The 21723-nt window shown below is 47.4% G+C and overlaps 1 protein-coding gene across 9 annotated transcripts in view; it reads right to left on the reverse strand.

The window, feature by feature from the left end:
• NAV2 (neuron navigator 2) overlaps window positions 1–21723 on the reverse strand; it is a 711830-nt gene that overhangs the window by 72481 nt on the left and 617626 nt on the right. For 8 of the 9 annotated variants that reach the window (XR_013442389.1, XM_078058306.1, XM_036077556.2 and 5 more), the window contains one exon: window positions 1061–1199. Coding sequence is in view for 8 of the 9 variants with exons in the window: in XM_078058306.1 (XP_077914432.1) it covers window positions 1061–1199 (139 nt within the window). In the remaining variant the exon portion in view is untranslated. Of the gene's footprint in view, window positions 1–1060; window positions 1200–13105; window positions 13396–21723 lie in introns of those variants that run through there. The other variant, XM_078058309.1, reaches the window with a different exon arrangement.

Raw genomic sequence — 21723 nt, forward strand, 5'->3', positions numbered from 1 at the left:
GTAGGGGTTGAAAACTCAAGCACCCTGGGGTCTGACAGGTATATTGAAGGGGGCGGCTGGTCAGGAGCAGTTGGGGCATGCTGGGACAAGGGCTCCCTGTCTGAAGGGGGCAGACACTTGGACACCTGTTGATCGTTGCCATGTGGAGAATATAGGCTCAAGAAAGCAATATATTCTGATCTTTAAGAGAAACCAGAATCTCATTTTCATGTGAAATAATGCAATTTTTAAAATTTGATATGGAATCAGGGGCGCTTGGGTGGCTCAGTCAGTTAAGCATCTGCCTTCGGCTCAGGTCATGATCCCAGGGTCTTGGGATCGAGCCCCATGTTGGACTCTCTGCTCAGCGGGGAGTCTGCTTCTCCCTCTCCCTGCTGCGACCCCCCTGCTTTTATACTCTCTCTCTGTCAAATAAATAAATAAAATCTTTAAAATAAATAAATAAATAAACATAGATAGATATAAAACTTGACATGGAATCTGGTTTAAAAGAAGGGGATACCATAAGCCAACGGACAAATATCAGCATGAGGACGTGACCTTCAGACCAACAGTTCCCAACCTCTGGTCAGGAGCTATTGGTCTTCCAGGCCAAGGCTGTCAATGTTTGCTCCCACCCCATCACTCTGGGGAGATCGGCATGTACCCTGGACAGCGGTGGCTCACTGTGGCTAGCAGAGGACACACACTCCAGGCTAAGAATGACCAAATGAGTCCAGCATCCTCTTTAAAAACAAAACAAAACAAAACAAAACAAAACAAAACAAAACAAAACAAAAACAGATTCTGAAATGAAAGTCCAGGAAGGAAATAGGTTTTTATCAAGACCTTCACAGACGATGGTGAGGCCTCCCCATTCCCATTTCTAGTGCCCCATTGCCTGACCCCCCTTTCTCTGCAGGTGGAGGCCAGGGCTAGTGAGATAAGAGCACAGGCAGTGAGCAGGTGATCAGGCCTCATCTCATGGACCTGGGGACGCTGCTCACCCCAAATGGCCCCCCTGGTCCTCAAGCCCGAGGCTCCCTGCTGGCAGGGGCCGCGGGAGGAGCCTGTTGCTTACCTGCACATCCAGGTTTTTGCGAGAGGAGGCAGGTGTGTTGGCATAGGAACTGATGGAGGAGCTGGTGTTGATGTCATCGGTGCTGAGGTTGTCTATGGTGTCGCTGATCCCGCTGCTGACGGAGCTGCTGTCATCCCAGCTGCCGAGACAAACACATCCTGAGCACCCAAACCTTGTGCTGGGTCAGCTCAGGCCAACAATACAGACAAGCGCATACCAGCCCCGAAGGCGGCTGTGTCATAAAGCCCCAGACGAAGCTCTTTTGCCTCTAACGTGACTCACCTCCAGGGCACCGTCTATCCTTGCTGTTCTGGATTGGCAGCTGGGTGAAGTGGCTGAGACGGACTGTCCCCCACATGGAGCGTGCTGTCCTGAGCAGAGGGAGCTGAAGACCCTACCTGCCTCCTACCCCATCCTCAACTCCATCTTGGCAACTCTGCGGAAGCCAATGGCTACTTCGCAGACCTAGTGGCAGAGGAAGAGCGGTGGGCTTGGGGACTACTGCTGGAAGCAGACAGAGTCAAGAGCGGCACTCTCCCCGGGGTCAGAGTGCAAAGATGAGCTGCTCTATGAATTCTCTGGACTCCACTCCTGGAGTGAAATGCCAAGGGAAGGAAAGCCCCAGAAGTCAGCAGACACCTGTCAATTCGATTAGCGCTTCTAACTCTTAATAGCATCCCAGGATACATTGAAAATAGAGTTCATTTCCCAGCCCACAAATCCACTGAGGCCACGCCTACCGCTCAAGTCCAACCTCCAAGCAATGGTTCTTCTTTCTCCTCATCATGTCCCACCGCCACCAAGACTTTTAACCCATCCCCTGGTCCTACGGCGTCTACCTGCAAAATGCATCCGCGCGTGCCCAGCCCTCCACCTCTCCTGCTGTCTGCACTTCCAGCTGGTCTCAGCTCTGCCTGGGCGACCGCGAAGAGGCCGCTGGGCTCCGTGCCCCACTTCTCCCTAACAGTCCGTTCTCCTCACGGCAGCCAGGACCATCGTTCTGAAACATGAATCACATCCTATGGCTCCACAGCGTACTACCCCTCCAGGGGCTTCTCAGGCACTTAAAGCCCAAACTCCTTCCTCTGGTGCTCAAGAGCCTCCGATCCGGCCTCCCTCTCCAGTCCTGCCTCGGGCCCACCTCTTCATCGCTCACTGGCTCCGGTTGCATGGGCTTCTTCTATGCCAACAGGGTTCTTGTGTTCAAGACTCTAGAGTTGTTGTCCCTCTTCCTGGACACGCCCCTGCCTCCTTGTTAAGCGTCACCTCCTCAGAAAGGCCTCCCCTGGTCCCTGGGCCTACAGTGCTCGCGTCCCACACCCCAACCAAGCCTGCCATATTTTCTCATTTGTTTGGTTGCAGGGTGGCGGGCATAGAGCAGGTGCTCAGTAAACACTTGTGAATTTAAACTCATGGGACTGAGAAGTCGAGTGAACTACAAAGTAAGCATCCGATATAAATGTAACCTGATCTACCTGATATAGTGGAATACAAGTATTCTTGTTTTCCTAATGTACAGGTGGGGACACTGAGGCTTAGAAAGGTAAGAAAGGTGGGGTGCCCAGGTGGCTCAGTTGGTTGGGCACCTCACTCTTGTTTCGGCTCAGGTCGCAGTCTTGGGGTCATGGGATCTGGCCCAGGGTCGGGCTCCTCACTCAGAACAGAGTCAGCTTGAGATTCTTCCCACCTCCCTCTCCCTCTGCTCCCCTCCCCACCTCACTCACGTGTGTGCTCTCTCTCTAAAATAAAATAAAATCTTTGAAAGAAAAAAGAAAGGCAGGCAGGCAGGCAAGGTTGCACTAGACCAGACAGCCAGTAAAAGGTGGAACAGCACCTGGATCCAGCCGTTCTGACTCCGGAGCCGCCTTCTTTACTGTGATGCCAAACGGCTTTCCACCATGTCAGCTTTCAGGGCACACCAGAATGTGACATGGCTCACCTTCTCAGGAGGAGGCCGGGGCTCGGAGGGTCCTACCCGCAGGCCATCTCCGCACTCCCACCTCCACCTGCAAGACGATGCTGCAGTAATGTCAACCTCACCCTTTGTGAGCCATGACCCCTCTACCTCCAGGCGCATAGTACATGCTTATCCAAGCCCTCAGGGCTGAGCTCCTATGCAGAGGAAAGACAGGACAAGCTCCGACAACAAGTTACCACCATCTGTGGCCTCTGAGCTCGGCCTCCTCCCCCCAGCTCATTCTTTGACAAGCCACAACTCCTAGGCCTCAGTTTCTTTATGGGGGACACGTGGATGATACCACTAGGCTGGCAACCATGTAAAGCTCCGCTGGAGAGAGCATGACCTAACAGATGAAAAAGGACCCAAATCGGCTCTCATGATGATTAAAAAAAAAAAAAAGTCACAGGAGTCTTTAATTTCATCTGCTCTCTGGGGTTAGCAATTTAATATATCTAAAATTTCCTATAATCCAGTGAAGAAGAAAGAGGATTGAAGAGAGGAGTGTGGCTGGCAGGGAGAAGGCGGGAAGTTAGTAACAGATGCCCATGAATCCAAGCCCCGGAGTTTTTGCTTTGAAATTGTACCCGCTCCTCCCGTATGGCCTTTCAACACCAAGCTGTTATTCCAGAAGGGCATGTGGCGCTTATTGTAAACGTGATGCTTCCCACATCGGTGCCCGCAGCATCTTGGGGCTGCCCTGACTGAGCTGGCCCGGACGGGGAGAAGCCAGGGGCTGCCGCCACAGAAGGTGGGCGTGGGGACCCCAGGGATGAGGATGCAGTGACACCGAGGGCAGCCCGGGCTGAGCAAGAAGCTCTCTTTGTGCCAGAGACCAGCCGTCCCTGCATATGGAGAACCAGCCATGTCTCCCTCCCTCCTGGATCTTTTGGGATACTGGCAAGTCCGTTTGGATGTAAAAATCAGTTACTTCCAACTTGTCCTTTCCCCCAAATTCAGGCTGTAAGGGATCACGAGCCACCAAGATCAGAGTCAGTGAGTTCCAAGATGGGACTTGAAGGTAAAGTCCTTGCAGGAGCTGCCCTGGGATAACGGTGCTGCCCTAACAAGGGGACGTGGGGGCTAGACGCTGGCTCTTCTGGGCCCCTCTCAGATACTCACGGCATCCATAAACTTCTCAAGAGCTGTCAAGTGCCGGAATGATCTCTTCTAACTTGGCCTAAAGACGGCACTCCCCCAGCCTGCATGACCACACAGGAGATGCGGAGAAGAACAAAGCACACCTCTGGAAGAGATGGAGATGGAGCCTGAACCTCCAGGCGCCACTTCACCCTCACCTGCCCGAGAAGGCAGCTAGCACAGAGGGAAGCAGAGTCGAGAGGAATGACTGTCACATGAGCGCCTCTATCCAGCCATACCTGAGGCTCTGGGGAGACAGAAGCACCCCCTGGGTGGCTGGAAGTGAGAATTAATAAATTCCTTTCTTTTGTTCAAAACTAGTTTGCTTCAGTTTCTGTCACTTGGTATATTCATGCTACCGAACTGGGAATTGCCATTTGTTTGTAAAATGACTCCAGACATGTGGCTGAAGAGTCAGACAGGAAAAATGTAGAAAGCATGCAGAATTCGTTCAGGCAGGAAGAACATTAGTTGCATCAAATCAAGTGGCAAAGGCAATTAGGTACAACCTGCACCCGGGGTGCCAAAGTCCACTGACCCAGGTCCGGGTGAGCAATGTCGAAAGGGCTTACAGAAATGGATTACAACGGAAATGTGAAAGGAACACAGAGGATCTGTGTTTGCTGTATGGTGAAATGAGATTCCAGCTAAGAGGCTCAAGGGACCCAGGGTACACAGCGGAAAGAACTACAGTGTATCCAGCTATGGCTCTGGAACAATCATTCTGGAATACGATGTGACCATCCCTGCATCTTGCTCTTGAACCCGTACGATGGTTCGGAGCCCACTGGAGATGACAAACCTATTCCCCTTCGTTGGGAGCAGATGACTTTAAATCCTTGGGAAGGTTTAAAAAGAGGAGGGAAGCTGAGGGAGTAAATCACAATATGAATACTTAAGTACAGGATGAAATCTTTGTGATCACTGGGATAATCTCTGTATATTTATAATACTTAAAAGAATATGGGGCATATTAAAGGAATCTAAATAAAAACAGTCCTCTGATTTCCATTTTAAATGACTCCTCATTTCTAATTTGAGATTTTTAAGATGAAAGGTTTAAGGACTGGGGGTCAGCCTGTAAAAAAAGAATTACAGTGTTTGAGAAAACTTAATTTATGACATTTTAACTTTAGTTTATTTGATTTGCAAGAGTTAAGTGCTTAGAAAGATTTTGCTTGTTAGGCTGGTAAGTCCACCCTGTCAGATGTTTGAAGAACTTGAGGAAACCAGGCATGTTGAACTTATGAGTCTAAAATATTTAAGGAAACTTAATTATCCAAGTTTCCAAACAGTACTAATTGTCAAAATTCAATTTGTTCAATCTAAATTAACAAAGTACTAATCAAATAACAAGTGGAAATCATCTTAATTTATACAAAAACACTTGGTTTATAGGTGAGATTTATAAGAAAACCTAGGTTTAAAAATCAAAGCTTTAGTAAATTGAACAGTAAAACCTAATGAATTCTAAGACGTTCCTTTTGAGCACAAGAGCACTCCTTAGACATTTAGAAAACTATTATGGTAGAATTTGTTTTGTGAATGAATGAATGATTTTTATATGGGTGACCAGAAGAATAAATGAACCCAAGAGAGCACACCTCCTCTTTTTACTAGTTTTCCCCCACTCCAGTTCACCTTTGCTCTACATTTTAAGACTTCCAAAGCTACTCCAAAAGTGCTCCCCAAATCTCACTGTATCCGACATCCTGGGGAGAGGAGCAGAGCAGAACCCCAGGCCCTCCTCCTGCCTCATGGGCTGTATTATAGGAAATTCAGAAGAACATGGGATACAGAGCCTGGCTGGTTTCCCTTTTTTTTTTTCACGACAGCATATCATGTTTATGCCCTATAAATTCTTTGGCAGAGACAGCTAGAGAAATGGCAAGAAGATGCTTTGAACCATCAATGCAAACACACCGCTTCGCAGGCAGATCAGGCGTGCACCTTTCTCTCTACTCAATGAAACGCCTCCCACTGGCCGTCAAACAATGGCACAACAGGAGTGACAAGTGATTGGAACGGAAAACAACCTTCACCTATTTGTAGCCAATGGGTGGGTGGAAGGGACTCCATCAAACATTTGCCCTTGTTCTTCAAGACTCTTAAACTCACTATCTTTGGATCCTGAGCCAGGGACCTTGGATTCATTTGTTCACCTTACCCAGTCAGTCAGCGCCCTCTACATGTCAGTCATAGTGCAAGGCAGTATGAATGTGGTGATGACCCCCAGGTGTCCCTACCCTCGATAGCAAGGCCAGGGGATGTGAAAGGCGAACACAGAGCCCAGACACAAACGGAAATGTAACGCAGGGAGATGAGCAAAGAGAAACTGCACCAAGTAGCAACTGCACGGGTTCCAGACATTTCTACAGCCTTTGATACCCCCTCAAGCCACCAGCCGGATGCCAGCACAGGTAATAGTGACAGTCTGCAGTGTGCCAGATCCCAGGCCCACCAACACTCTCTGCTGTGCCACACTCTCCTTCGAGGCATGGAAGTGGTGACATCAAGGGGCCAGGAGAGCAAGGCCGTGACCCCAGCCCTCCCCAGAACTACTTCCTGTTTGAGTCTGGAGACCTCATTTTCTCTCTAGGTCCCAGACGTCTGTAGAATGAGGGAGCTGGATGCAGCCATCCCGGAGGTTGCCTTCTAACTGACACCCTAGGAGTTTAAGCTCATAGAAAAGTTGGTACAGAGGCAAATGGGCATATGAAGGTCCCTATGGGTCTCAGAGCATCTCCTCCCAGTCAGTAAAAACTGCCCAAAAGGTAACTAGACTTTCTAGTCTTTGGGTTTCTTCATTGCTAATTTCACCCCTCCAAATATTTTTTTAAGCCCACACAATCTTTTAAATATTTGGAATAGGTGCCAATATCTCATACACAGGAGATAATCAGCTAGCCCTGAGTAGCAGCGGCCCTTTTTGGACAGAGACACGCTTTCCCATTTGACACAATCCCCACCTGAACCTCTTCACTCACCTGGCTGGCCCTGCAATTTGAATTTGCAGACCCTCCTATAGGGGCAACAATCCAAGTCACAATATAGAGTTTGCATTAGACCGCACTATTTATCCACAAAGGAATAGAATGCTATCTTACCTAATATTTATAGCCACCACTGAACGTGTTTCCCAAAAGCCAGGTACTGTACTAGGCACATTACATGTATTTTTCCACTTTCATTTTCCACTGGATAAAACAGAGGCTTAGGGCCCAGAGGTCATCGGAAGGGTGGTTTTCAAACCAGACTCCATGCAACCTTCTAGTTCATCCAAAATCGAGTACATATAGATCGGCTTGGAAATCTGTCTCCTAGCAGGTCAAATCACAAAAGAACCTCCACCAGCTGACAGCAGCCAAGTGCATCAAGAAGAGACCTCATTTTGACCACAACCATGATTAGTCTACTTGACTGTCTACTACCTCTTTTTTTTTTTCAATTATTTATTTATTTGACAGACAGAGAGAGCAGGAGCAGGGGGAGCGGCAGGCAGAGGGAGAGGGAGAAGCAGGCTCCCCACAGAGCAGGGAACCCAATGCAAGGCTCGATCCTAGGACCCTGGGATCATGACCTGAGCCGAAGGCAGACGCTTAACTGACTGAGCCCCCCAGGCGCCCCTGTCTACTACCTCTTGAAAGACAGATGTGAAGAGAAAAGATTCTCCAAAAGTGATCAGAAAATCCACTCAAAAATGGAAATGCCCATAAGCAGGAGGATCCTGTTTCAGTCTTACAAGACATGCTGACATCACTGTGTCAGGAATTCAAATGCCACTCAGAAGGTTTAAAGCACAGTTTTAACAGCCAAACAAACACAAGCTATCTGCTACGAAGAACGCAGGTGAAAGCATCATAAATTATCTTAGCCCCTCACACTCCCTGTTTTCCTCCCTGTTGTGGGGAGTGCGCATTCCACAGAACCAAGGAGAGAAACGTGTCTTCAACCGTGTACCCCCTCCCCGAAAAACCACCTCTAATCTGGACACATTTTTAATATCAAGCTCTTCCAGGGAGTACCCAGAATGCAGCAGGAATTTGTAATGGTCCTGAATTAATGTGATTTCATATTTATAACTTCATCTCCCATGAAGCAAAAAAGCAAAATGGAATCCCAAGGTTAGAGGGATGATTAAACGGATTTTTCCACTAGGATTTACACACCCATGCGTGAGGAATCCTGCGTTTCAGCAAAAGACTCCAGCTCTGAGGAGTTACTGAAGGGTCCAGAGGGTCATTACACTCTTCAAACGGACTCCCCGTGAGATAATGTTGTTTACTCAAGGGAAAGACGTGCTAACCAATGTTGTAAAAAAAAAAAAAAAATCAATCACTGTTGTTGCAGATACATATTCGTTCTCTGCTCAGTGATAAACCACAGCAGGTTAGCCGGGAGGAACTACTGTAACTATGGTTCTTAAAAGCAGTCTTCACAAGCAGCAGCTGCCAACACCCTACCCCCAAACCCCAAAGCCTGGTCCACTTCGAGAAGGCCCTTCTTGCCCTCAGGAGCAGCCCGGGCCAGCCCCGCTCTCTGCCTCTCTCCTGGTGGCTGAACGCACGCTACAGAGCCACCAAGGCTGTGTCCGGGCCTTACCTGCTTACTTTTCCAGTTCCGCCCCAGAATCACAGCAGAGCTCACTTTCAAGGCCCTGTGCCCCCCGCCAGACAGCTGTATTCAGTTGCAAAAGCCCAGACTGGTGGAACTCGTTTTCTGGCTATTGTTCAAGGCAATTGTTCCCGTGAAACCCCAGGGCCCGAGCGGAATGAGATCCTTTGGTGTGGATGAGTGAGCAAGCCCAACTGTAGGCTTAGCAGTAACCCCTGGGGAAGGGAAAGGGTTTGGCTACCTTCATTTCCCACCAGACAGGTATGTTAACTATTTCCCTCCCAGGAGGTATTCTCAAGAGCATCACCTCCTCCAGCCACTGCTGGGGCCTATTAAGAAAATACACCTTCAAAGACTGCAAGAGCACTCCTGCAGGACCCCACCTTTCCTTGTCTATCTGGGAATGATAATAATAGAACAGCCAACTTTAAATGAAGTTCAAAGTGGTGCCAGACCTCATGCTAATTACATGCATTATTTCAGTTAATCCTCACAACTCCATGACACAAATAACACTTACTGATGGCTTACGTATGTGCCAGGCCCTGTTACTTACATTTTCTCTGGGTACCATGAGATAGGTACTAACATGATACCCATTTTAGAGGTGAGACAACTGAGGCCTGGAAAGAAGGCCCAAAGGTCATACAACTAAGAAATGCTGAGGCTGGGGTTCAAACACAGGTCCCAGAGTGTGTAACCAGCTTGTTTATTTATTTATCTGACGCACTTTACTCCATGCCTATCATATATACTGTATGGGCTTCAATGTTTTCCACACCAAAAAAAAAAAAAAAAAAAAGAGTTACTCAAAAAAAGCCATAAGCAAGCCTCCTCTCTCTAGATTTCACCCTCTGAGATCAGCCTCCATGCTCTGCAAAATGGCCCAGAACTTGAGTTTGAATGAAAGTAAGGGCAGACACAAATCCCAGGGAATGCTGTCTCCTCTAGCAGTGGGCCCGGGGACCACAAAGCCCGGGAGGCTCCAGAGGGAGGCTGCACAGCCCTAGAGAGAAAAGCAAAATCGATTTATTTGAACCTTGGCTCTACCACTGACTTGGTCAGAGCACCTCCCCCCACCCCACCCCCACCCCCCAGGAGAGCCAGGCTTCCTCTCCTGCGATAGGGTGCTAACACCAGGCCTCAGGAGCCTCTCATGGGGGGCCCAAACCAGATCTGCAGGCACTCCGGAGATAACCAGCTCCTGTCAGCTGCAGTACAGAAGCCCGGGAGCCGGGGAGAGCCACAGGCCCACATTACAAAAGTGATGATGAAGTTCTAGGGCACGAACTTGCTACTTCTCGCGGCCACAGCGTCCCAGGGGAGAAGCAGCCTCCACAGACAGTGCCAGGTGCGAGGCCGATCGTCTGCGGTGGAGAGAGGGAGAAACAAGAGCCCCGTAAAGAGGGCTCCAAGGGGATTTAGCAGCATTCAGAATGCCAGGGGTTGAGTTTCACCCTACAGCACCTTTGTCCCATTTTGGTAACTCATTCCTTTAACAAGTAGGTGGTCCCCAGAGGAAGCGTGAAATTCCTCCCTTTGGCTCCAGGGGCTTGGTCGGGCTGGAAAGCCCAGAAGGATGCCTTATGGCCTCATTGTTACAAGAGGCACCAGCGTGTCTGCTGACCTCAGCTACACAAAGCCCTCTCTCCTCCAAGGCTCCTCCAGAGAGGGCTGCTGATACTCGGTCCACTGCCGGTCAGCTTTGGCCAAAAGACCTCCTCAACAAACCCATCCTGGTGTTCTCTTTACCTGAAGATATGTGTACCCTGAACATGAACAGAATTCAGCACAACATATATAGCTAAGGCAAATCACAGCAAACACACAAGGTGACAACTTTATAGTGAGATCCAGGCACCCTCAGTAAGTAAACACACGTTACTCCACACACTCCTATTACCCTACAAAGCACAAACTATTAATGTTCTCTTTTCATAAATGTGGAAACTGAGGCTTCCAGAGGCTAGGCAGTTTGCCCAAGATGCCAGAGCTAATAAACGGAGCTGGACTGGAACCTAGACCTGCCCGATTCTAAAACTCAAGTTCTTCTTAACCACATTAATCCAACTTAAGAGCAGAGGGAAGGATACTTTTTTAAAAAAGATTTTATTTATTTGGGGGGGGGCGACATGAGGGGCAGAAGAAGAGGGAGAAACAGACTCTCCGCTGAGCAGGGAGCCTGATGTGGGGCTCAATCCCAGGACCCTGAGATCATGACCTGAGCCGAAGGCAGACAATTAACTGACTGAGCCACCCAGGCACCCAGGAAAGGATACTTTTAAGTAGATCCCAGTCATATAAGAACTTACAACTCCCACATGTTATCCTAAAAGCCCAAGACACTTTTTAATGCAATCAAATTATTCCTAAAACATCTCCAAGTAGGTAAAGAAAGGTGGGAAGGGTCAAATTCCAGACAGGGCATTGGCTGGCTGCCTTAGGTCTAGAGAAGGTGGAGGGGGGATGTGGAATCCCACCATTCCCATTACCTACCCAGACACACACACATGCACACACACACATGCACTCTCTCTCTCTCTCTCACTCTCTCTCAGTTCCCAATACATCTTAGAGGTCTGGGGCAGCTGAGAGAGATGGCTGTACCCCAAAACCAATCCAGCCTCATTTCGCAGTTTGTCAGGGGCCTGCCCTTAAAAGCTACCCCTTCTGGGGCAACGGGGAAGGGAAGAGAACTCAGGTCAAGAAACAACCACTGGCTGGTTCAGTCAGAAGAGCGTGCGACTCTTGATCTCAGGGTCATGAGTTCGAGGCCCACATTGGGTATAGAGATAACTGAAAATAAAAATAAACTAAAAAAACAAAAAACAGAACAAAACCCACAAAACCAGAAACAACCACTCAAAATCAGCTTTGCAACCCAACAGCAGTTCAGCCCTAGCTAATTAGCCAACCCCAGCACACATGTGAGCAGCTAGTGCCAAGCTTGGGTCAGCATTAACATGCCGGGTGTACCACCTCTCCCTCCAGGACTCAATAAATCCAGCCTCTCAGGAGGCCCCCTGAGAGCTCCAGGGCACAGTCGCAGCAGCCCAAGGCCAGCTCCAAGGCCATCAGCTGTCCCAGGTTTGACTTCCACTTAGGCTCCTGCCCCGCTGAACCAGGTACAAGCACAAATCCAATCACAGATCCATCCACCAGCCTGGAAGCCTCAGAAAGAGCAGAGAACTCCCAGGTAGGTCTTGCTGCAAAGCAGAGCTGCTTCTTAAGAGGACCCCCCCCCCCCGGGCCCTGCCCCAAAATAAGCAGAATCTGGAAAGCCCAGACAGGCCATGCTTGCCAGTATCCTGTGCACTTCAGTGAGTCCTCTGCAACAAAAAGTGTCCTTCCTCCAGCTGAACCCACGTTTAAACTTGTAGATAAAGCCATTCCGACAGCCATCTGCCAAGCCCAACACGGAAGGCAGAGTGGTGGGTAAACCTAGGTTCCCATGCCGGCTCTGCCTCTTATTAGCCGTGTGACCTTGAGCAAGTTATTGAACCTCTCTTAGTTCCCATTGCCTCACCTCCAAATTGAGGATAATGTTGCTGGCTTTGCAAAGAACATGAAATGAGACAATGTCTGCTAGATGCTTGGCTAGCAGTAGGTGATAATGAACATTGTTTTCTCTTCTTCTTGTCTGGCTTAAAAATAGAAATGTTTCTCTTTGGGCAGCTTCATAGCAGCCCTAGCTAACAAGAAAAAGTACTCATACTTAAATCTCCCATGCTATCTCTGCTGGAACCCAGTTTCCAGAAAAAAAACCCACCCAGTAATTTGCAGTATTAGTAAATACAACCGCAAGTTCACCCAGCTTCTTAGATTCCAAACAAAACCTCCAACTCCAAGTCATTTTCATCAGGGCCCTCCAAACCACTAGCAGCCCTTGCCGGGGCCCACTCTGCCTCTCTCCAGCTCTCTCCGCCCCCCCCCACCTCCCCCCAAACTGAAAGGTCTTCCCCCAAAAGCCGGGAGTAAGGATCTAAGACAGCTGGGTGATCAATACCCAGTTTTTCAGTCTCAACAGCCTAATCTGATAAGATGGTCTGGAAAAGATTGACATTACCCAAATGTCCAGGTGGACCAAGGACATTTGGGCAATGCGCCAGCTTCCTCCAGAGCTCTCAAGGTTAGAGTGAAAGGAGCTGGGGGTGGCAGGGTAAAGGATGCTGAAGTCCTGACCAGCGGCTCCCCCACCACCGAGCCCACGGGGGATTTTGGCAGCGGCACCCCTGGTTGCTCCACTGGCCTTCCAGTATCATCCAAGGAACGACAAGGCAGGACACGCAGCACACCCCACCCCAGGCCCCAGAAATTTTAAGAAATCATCCTACCTGGTAAGGTTTCCAGGCCAGAGCATTTCACTACATTGTGGTCCTTAGAGAAAGCGGACAAAGAAGCCAGATGAATCTCACGGTGGCAACTCGTCAGCCAGCCAGCTGAGCCAGCCCACGTTGGGCCAGGGAAACCCGGGCACCCAGCAGCTCTGCTACTAAAGGACCAGTCAGACAGGGATCACTCTTCCCCAGCCCAGGAAAGAAATCTGATCCACCAACAAAATTAACCCCTTAAGTGCTGAAGGAGCGAGAGGTCAGGCGCGACTGCTAGTATCAAGTCAGCTGTGAAAAGTTTCAGCGAAGCAAAAGCGAACAGCAAACGCTGAAACCATTACCGTAAAGCACCTAATAGGAGAGCCCTCACTATGGTCCCAGGGGAATCTGCAACAATGGGTCACGCCGAATAAAATCTAAACGTGAAAAAACATTTAAAATCCCCATGGACTGTGCCAAAATGTTGGAAAAAATCCTTTCAGCCAAAAGTGCTACTATTGGGTGCCTGGGTGGCTCAGTTGGTTAAGCGACTGCCTTCGGCTCAGGTCATGATCCTGGAGTCCCTGGATCGAGTCCCGCATCGGGCTCCCTGCTCAGCGGGGAGTCTGCTTCTCTCTCTGACCCTCCCCCCTCTCATGTACTCGCTCTCTCTCATTCTCTCTCTCTCAAATAAATAAATAAAATCTTTAAAAAAAAAAAAAAAGGTTTTTAATAAAAAAAAAAAAACAAAAGTGCTACTATTAACAATGACACACAAAAAAATCACTGATAGCCTGTCTTAGCTTATTCTATTGACAATTGAAAGCAAAGCATTTGATTGAAATGATTAGCCTACAGAGATAACTTCTGAACCTGAAAGGGAAAAGATACCTATCTCTACAATGAACAATGACGTACATAATTTCTGGTGATGTCAATTTTGATATAGTGCCAACAAAAATACACATTAATTCCTGATGCTTTTTTTTTTTTTTTAAGGAAGTTCACTCTACGCATCACTACTGTAAACATTACGGTACAAAGGCTGGGAGGGGAGGTGGGATGGGAGAGAGTCCCAGTTCTGGGATGGGAAGGGGTTGCACCGACTAATCCCTATTAAAACCTGTAATCAAGGAATTCAGAAGGAACTATGTAAACAGATGCTGTGAACAATGAACAACTGTTTTCCTCTTGAAAATTCAAAAGCAAAATTATGTTATAGCCACAAGCTTTTATTTTAAAATGAAGAAGGATTAAGATGCTCTCCAAAACCCCAACTCCCTCTCCAAAAATCCTACCAGTTGGCTCCTGGCAACTTTCAAAGACTTTCTCTGAGAAAGGCTCCCCCCCACCCCCCACCCCCCCCCGCCTGGCTTGGGCTACCTCTCCAGAAGGATGGGGGCGTAGGGGATCGCGTGTGTGTGCTGGGGGTGGGGTAGGGGAGGAAGTAATAACTGGCTCCAAGCAGGGTCTTGTGTGGTCAGAGTTTGCTCAGCAAACAGAAGCCTTTCAAAGGGGGAATGAAGAGCCAGTCCTCCCCCAACCAAGAAGGAGGGAATAAAAAGGTCAGCTCAGAGAGGAAACAGGGTCTAGTGGGGCTTCCCAGGTGAATGTAAAGGCAAACGTGCCCAGGAGCAGAGATTGTAATCTGGAAGGAGTCCCAGCTGAAGTTAATCATTCACATCTCATCCCTCAGGGCCCTCCCCCACTTGAAAAAATGCTTAGAGCATCTGCAGTGGGGAGTGGGAGGCAGAGGCCAAGGGGGGGTGGAGGGTGAATTTGGGGAGGCAGTGTGGCTCAGATTTATTAAGACAAAAAGTCAGAATGGATCCAAACTCTGTCTGACAAAGATGTTTTAAACCATTCCGCATACCTTCTGCACTGTCCCTGGAACTGAATGTATCTTTATAACATGACCTGAGACTCTGGCTGACCTCTGTGTTAATTTGGGTAGAACTGGATGGTGACTATATACAGGGAGACCTATAGATATGGATATGGGTGTGTATAGACACACACATACACATATAAAAATTTTTCCCTGTTTGCTATACTTGTTCCTTGTCCTTGTTTTAGGCAAATACAATATGTAAAAATCCAGATTAACCACCAGCATAAATTAAGGGCTGCCTATCCATTCATTTAGTCATTCATTCAACTAACTAATATTTATTCAGCACTTGGTATATGCCAAATCACTGTTCTAACTGCTGAGGATACAGCAGTCAAAAAAAACAAAAAATATATATATAGTCAAAAAATTCCCTATATTAATGGAACTTAGCTTTTAGTGGTAAAACTATAAAATAAATGAGAGTAAATGTAAATTATATAGTATATTAGGGATAAATGCTAAGAAGAAAAAGTAATAGAGGGAAGAGGGTGTGATTGGAGGCGGGGGTTGTCTGAAATTTTTCTTAGAGTGGTTGGGGAAGGCCTGCTGAGGGGTGATTGTTACTACAGACCTGAATGAAGTATGGAAGTTGGTTATATGACTATCTGGGGGTAAAGAGCCTTCCAAGAGAGGAAATGGTCACTGCAAAGGTCCTGAGACAGGATACAACTTTTGCACTTTCATTCCAAGAACCCAGAGCCTGGTGTGGTTAGAGCAAAGAGAACAGTGAAACAAGGGAAACCTAGGAGGAGGTCAGGTCAGAGAGGCAAGGGGTAAAGGGAGGGAAAAGGGTGCTTAAGGAGAGCCTGGTGAGTTGCTGTAAGCATCTTGGCTTTTTCTCTCAGAGAGGAAAATATTTACAAGGGCAAAGTTTATTGCACAAGACAATGTGCTTGGGGGTGGGTGGGGGGATGTCTCAGTTCTCCTTCTGTGGTTAAAAGAATCATATCTTCAACACGAAACACTCTGAATTCTTTGTAGCTAGAGGTTCAAATTTAGCTAGGGCTTTCCCATGCTATGAAAGATAACAATCAGTGTGGCTAAGAGATCCAACAACAGAGGGAGGGGAAAACATGGAAGGTAGGCCAACCAACTCCATGAGAGCAGATGCCCTTTGGTGCTTTCCAAAGAGCCAGTCTTCCCCTGTCATTTCTGACCCTGACTTCTAAACAGGCCAAATTCCAAAGACCTTCTAGAATTCATAGCATTTTTCTCCATAGGAACAATGTTATCAATGATGTTAAGGTTCCCAGGTCAATTCATAGAGCCATGTTGTAAACCAAAAGGGAGCTGATAAACTCTGCCCAGGTACCAAAGAGTAGAAGGAAATACTATTCTTGGGCTACGGTATGTACTTAGAGAAAACAGAATACCGCTGAAGTAAATCTAAAAAGATGTTTACTTGTGTCTAATGAGTACTTTATTAAAACAACAGTAATAAAAATACATTGCTCTTTCTCCTCCAACATCATCAGTTTCTCCCTTTTTATGGACTCTTTCCCATTGGCCAATTCACCAAACAAAACAAAATCTTCTTTAACCCCATGTCCCTGTTCCCCTCTGCAACCATGCTAGTCTTTGCTCTATGTTACAGCAAAACATCTTGAAGGAGAGCTCTCAGTACTCCAACTCCTGTGGCCTGTTTTCTCTTCAATCAGACTTGAGTCCCCACCACTCCAATGAAAAAATGTTTTGTTTCTCCCAAGAGCATCGATGGTTTAATTGTTGCCAAAGCCAATGGTCTTGATCCTATTTGAGTTTTCATAAGCACCTAGCATGGTGGGCAGCTTCCTCTTTGACTGGGTCTCTTGTCAGGTTCCCCCTCCCGTATCAGCACCGAGTTTCTTCCTCACTCACTGCCTGTACCTCAGTCTCCTTTGCTTGCCCTCTTCCTCTCCTCTCCAGACCTCCAGGGTCCTGGGCCTCCATCCCCTCTCTTCTCTACCTTGTCTTTTCCTAGGGGATCGCGCCCAGGGCTTCAAATACTAGACACAGACGGGCAACTTGCAAGTTTGTGTCTCTAGCCTGGTCCTCTTTGGGTACTTGACGCATCTCAAATCTACCGCACCTTGTACAAAACTCTTGCTTCCAACTTCCAGCTTGTCTGCACTCCCTCTCCCAAAGTCCTCCTGTCTCAGCCGATGTACAACTATCCTCAGCCATCCTCAGTTCTCTCTTCCCTTACTGCCTCCATTATAATCCATTAACAAGTCCTTTAGGCTATACCTCCCCAATATACCATGAACCTGGTCATCACTCAGTATCTACAGGAAGATGGCTTTGGTCCAAGCCACCACCATCTCTCTTCCAACAGCCACCTCCCTGGCCACTCAGCCTTCCCTCTTGCCCTGCTGGGCTCCATCCTCCACACAGCAACAACAATCATCTTTTTCAAATATACATCGCATTGGGCTGCCTTCTGCCCAAAACCCTCCAATAGTCTCCCAGGGAACTTGGAATAAAATCCAAATTCGTTTAGAAGGTTCTATATAATCTGGTTCCTGCCCACTCCCTCCGCCACTCTGCCCCTCTCCTTCATTATGTTCAAATACAAGACCTGGGCCCTCGAATGTACCAGCCTCTTTCCATTTCATAGGCCCTGTGCTGGGGTTCCTTCTGCCTGGAATGCCCTTCCCCATCTCTCCCCATGGCTGCCTCCTTTTGGTTCAGGTCTTGATTGGGATGTCACCTCCTCAGCGATATCTCCCTAGACTCTGGTGCAGTTACTTTCTACCCCATGATACTTCCTGGCACTTACCAGTCAGCACATTATCTTCTTTACTGGGGAGGGGTGTTTGTATTTTCCAAAAAAATAAGTAAGCTCCTTGAGGACAGGAGGGCTGTCTGCTTTTGTTCTGAGTGATCTCCTCCCAGTGCCAATGGTACCACTGATGTGGCCTTGGACCAACTGGGTACAGGAGGACAAAGCAGAACTGAACATTCTGTGCAGTCTCCTGGGGACTCTTGGTACTTTCAAGGACTTTAGCGTCATGGTTCTTAACCTTTTATTTGGCCAAAGACCCATCTAAGAATCTGATAGAGGGGAGCCTGAGTAGCGCAGTTGGTTAAGCACCTGACTGTTAGTTTCAGTTCAGGTCTGATCTCTGGGTCGTGAGATCAAGCCCCGTGTTGGGCTCCACGCTCGGCGCAGAGTCTGCTTGATTTTCTCTCTCCCTCTGCCGCTTCCCCGCTCTAAAAGAAATAAATAAATCTTAAAAGAAAAAAAAAAGAATCTGATGTAAGCTCAGGTCTGCCTCCCTGTAACAAAAATGCATACAGACATTTTGCACACAATTTCAGGGGATTCACTGACCCCCTGAAGCCTGTCCATAAACCCCAGGTTAAGGGCAGCTGCTTCTGAGTTTTATGGCGCTGACTTCACACAAGGTCTAGTCCCACGTTTATATTATGATTGTTTCCTTCTTTCAGGAGCCAGTCTCAGATGCATCTGGGTCACTTTTTACTGGCTTGCTAATAACAAAACAAAAAGAGAAGGAAGGCAGGCTCTTCTGGATGGATGAAAAAGAATGGGAAGAGGTTAAGAGATCCATGCCAACAAGAAGCATCTCATTCCTGCTGTGGAGTTTTACCAAGTGTGATCTGCACTAGATGATGGGAAGCAGAGAGAGATTCCCGGGGGCTTTAGCGCAGCCTTCAAAGTCCAGGAATTAATACTAGGGAGTTTGTGATTGTAACAAAAATCATAAGAAACCAGGTAAAGCTTTGGGGTAGAAAATGAACAACATTCAACAAATAGCCAATGAGTATCTAACCTGCACCAGACCAGACATTGGGAAAAAAAGAGGGCAAGTAAAAGAAAATGCCCCAGCTCTGATGGGGCCACTTACTGGGAGGAGACAAACAAGGACAATTATTCTGGATGTTACGGTAAAAGAGATGAAGGAAATAAACAGGGTGCTGGGAAACGGAGGCACAGGAGGCCCCTCCTTGAAATACAGCGGTCAGGAAGCGCATTTCCGGAAGTGATATTTAAGCTAAGATGTGAAAGATGAGAGGGAGCCAGCCAGCCATCAGAAGAGAGAAGCCAGGTGTTCCAGGAGGAGCGGATGTCAAGTGCAAAGGCCAGAGGGAGAGGAGAGCTGTGTGTCTGAGGAACTGAAGGGTGGCTACCATGTTTTGAGAGTGGGTGGGGAGGTGTTAACAGAAAAGAAAGCTCATCCCCTGGGGAACTCCAAACCCATTAGTATCAAGTGATCCCAGTGAGGCGTCCATAAAGAACTTTGGGGATGGAATCAGTGTGCCTCTGGCCCTCCAGCCTTCTTTCTCCACTTCCTCAATTCCTTTCTGGGGCACAGGATCTGTAGCATACATGGGAAATCCACCTTTCCTGTTGAGGTGCTTGTGCAGAATCTCTGCTTCCATTGCTCCTGGCCCAGCTGACTCTCTGCCTTTACAACACTGTGGGTCCTGTCCTTCTTCTCCAGTGAGGAGGTGATACTGTCCTCCAGTCTTCTTACAAAGACAGTGAGCTGCATTTCAGCTTCAAATCTTTTGTCTTGTGAGCTTGTAGTTTCTGTTACCTTCAACTGGTTAATTCTTGGGATCGTCTGGAGCCTACACTTGTGGGTCCTCACACACAAAGCAAACCTACTCCTCCATCTTTAAATAAAAGGCTTGGTTCATCAGGAAGAGTATACAAGCTGTTCCCCATGTTTACTCCCCACCCATTTCAAATCTAAAACCCAAAGCTTGTTAACAAACCTTGGACAGGGGAGCCTGGAGAATGTGAACATGGGTGTCGTCAGCATCTTCGGCCTAAAATCAAAATGCAGACTTTCCATCCTCAATCCAACATCAGAGATGCCTTCTCTAACAGGATGTCTGTCAGTCAACTACAAATCCATTCCAAAATGGCAGCTTTTCCAACAAAGGACATCTGAGGCCAAAGTTATTTTCAATGACAACAACAATTTGGATTTATAGACTTTATTGCCTGTTAATCTCATCTCATTTAATTCTCACAACTATGCTAATATGTATATTAGAGAAAAATAAGCTGGAACTCAGAAAATTTACTCATAGTCATAGAGCTGCTAAGAGACAGATTGAAGACCACACCGTCAGATGCTAAATCTTGTTTGACTTCTATGACACCACACTGCTTAAGGTAATGACCACCTCCAACAGATGCCAACAGATGCCACCAACACATTTAGTGGGCCAGGGCCATCGACAGGTTATCTTAAAGTCCTTTATCTGCTTCTAAAACTTCTGGGCTTGGTCCAATCTGGATTTACTCTTTTACCAAAATCTGTGATATCATGGCTTCTACTATATTTCCAGTTGGCTGTTCTCTTTAAGATACTGGCTGGATGTTGACATTTATGTGCCAGGCACTGTGCTGGGGAAACAGTGGTAAGCAAAAGAGAGGAGGTCTCTCCCATTATCCTCATGAAGCCCGTAGTCTGGTATGTGTGGGAGTGTCAGGCAGTCAAATAAAAACCATACACATTTCACTGCAAACCATGAGGCATGCCATGAAAGTGAAAGCTGTGAGAGCACCTGATAGGGGAGAAGAGAAGATTCTTATTCATAATGTCAGAAAAATGTGTGCCTAGGCTCCCTGTACCAGAATGGTGGAAGTTGACCATCTGTGAAAATGTCCACATTTGTGCCTAGATTGAGCTTTCTGCCTTGTAAAATCTAGATTATCCCATCAAACCCCATCCAAACACCCTTGGCTAATGACAGCAGCTACAAAGGTTCCTGTGTCATTGTGTCCATGGCCGATAGGAGTAAGAGGAGATCAGAAAGTTAGTGCATCTGGTGTTTAGGAAACAGGTTAGAGCTAAGGCCTTCCTCCAACTTTGGTAATAAATGTGGTTATTTAGAAGAAAATATGAGGGACGCCTGGGTGGCTCAGTCGGTTAAGCATCTGCCTTCAGCTCGGCTCAGGATCTCGGGGTCCTGGGATCGAGCCCCACATCATGGGGCTCCCTGCTCAGCAGGGAGTCCACTTCACCCTCTCCCTCTGTCCCTCCCCTCCCCTCCACTCTTGTTCTCTCTCTCTCAAATAAATAAACTCTTTAAAATAAATAAAATTAGAATTAAATTAAAAAAGAAGAAAATATGAAAAACAAAAGCCCAAAGAGGCAAATCCATGCAGCAATTTGTTCATTTAAGAAACAGAAAAACGAAAGGAAATTTAAAATCATATCATTGGCTATAAGGAATTGTATTTATGTAATGGAGTTATAGGGGAATGGGGAGAATCCTAAGAGTTCAAATATTTATTTTTGAACTCTTAAATAAGAGTTTTATTCAAAAATAAATAAAAATATTTATTTTTGAAGCTGCAAGATTATCTCTATTAGAATGGATGGGTAATGAATAAAAATATTTCCCAAGTCACCCTTTGGCTTTTTCTAACGTGGCTCCGGCTACAAGGACATCCTTGAGCGTGCCCATGACAGGAGGAGATAATGAGGGAGAGGGGTAGGCGGGCCTGGGAACAAGACTGGAGAGGAAACATGGAGGTACTAATCATGGGCAGCCTTGCGCGGAGTGTGATGTGAGCCAGCAGCCTTTGACCGTAGCAGCTCTCACACTGTGGAGGGGACTGCAGAGCAGTGGAGAAAACACCAAACGAGAGCTGGGTTGGACCAAATCACTTCCTGACTATAGCACTCAGACTGCTTGCCTGTTCAATGAGCTGGCTGCCACCCCAAGACCACCCCAGAGGTTCTCTAACCCCCCTCCAAGCACCTACGCTTTGTAAGTCCAGATC

This window comes from Halichoerus grypus, chromosome 11 (genome assembly GCF_964656455.1).
Source record: "Halichoerus grypus chromosome 11, mHalGry1.hap1.1, whole genome shotgun sequence".
Classification (NCBI taxonomy): Eukaryota; Metazoa; Chordata; class Mammalia; order Carnivora; family Phocidae; genus Halichoerus; species Halichoerus grypus.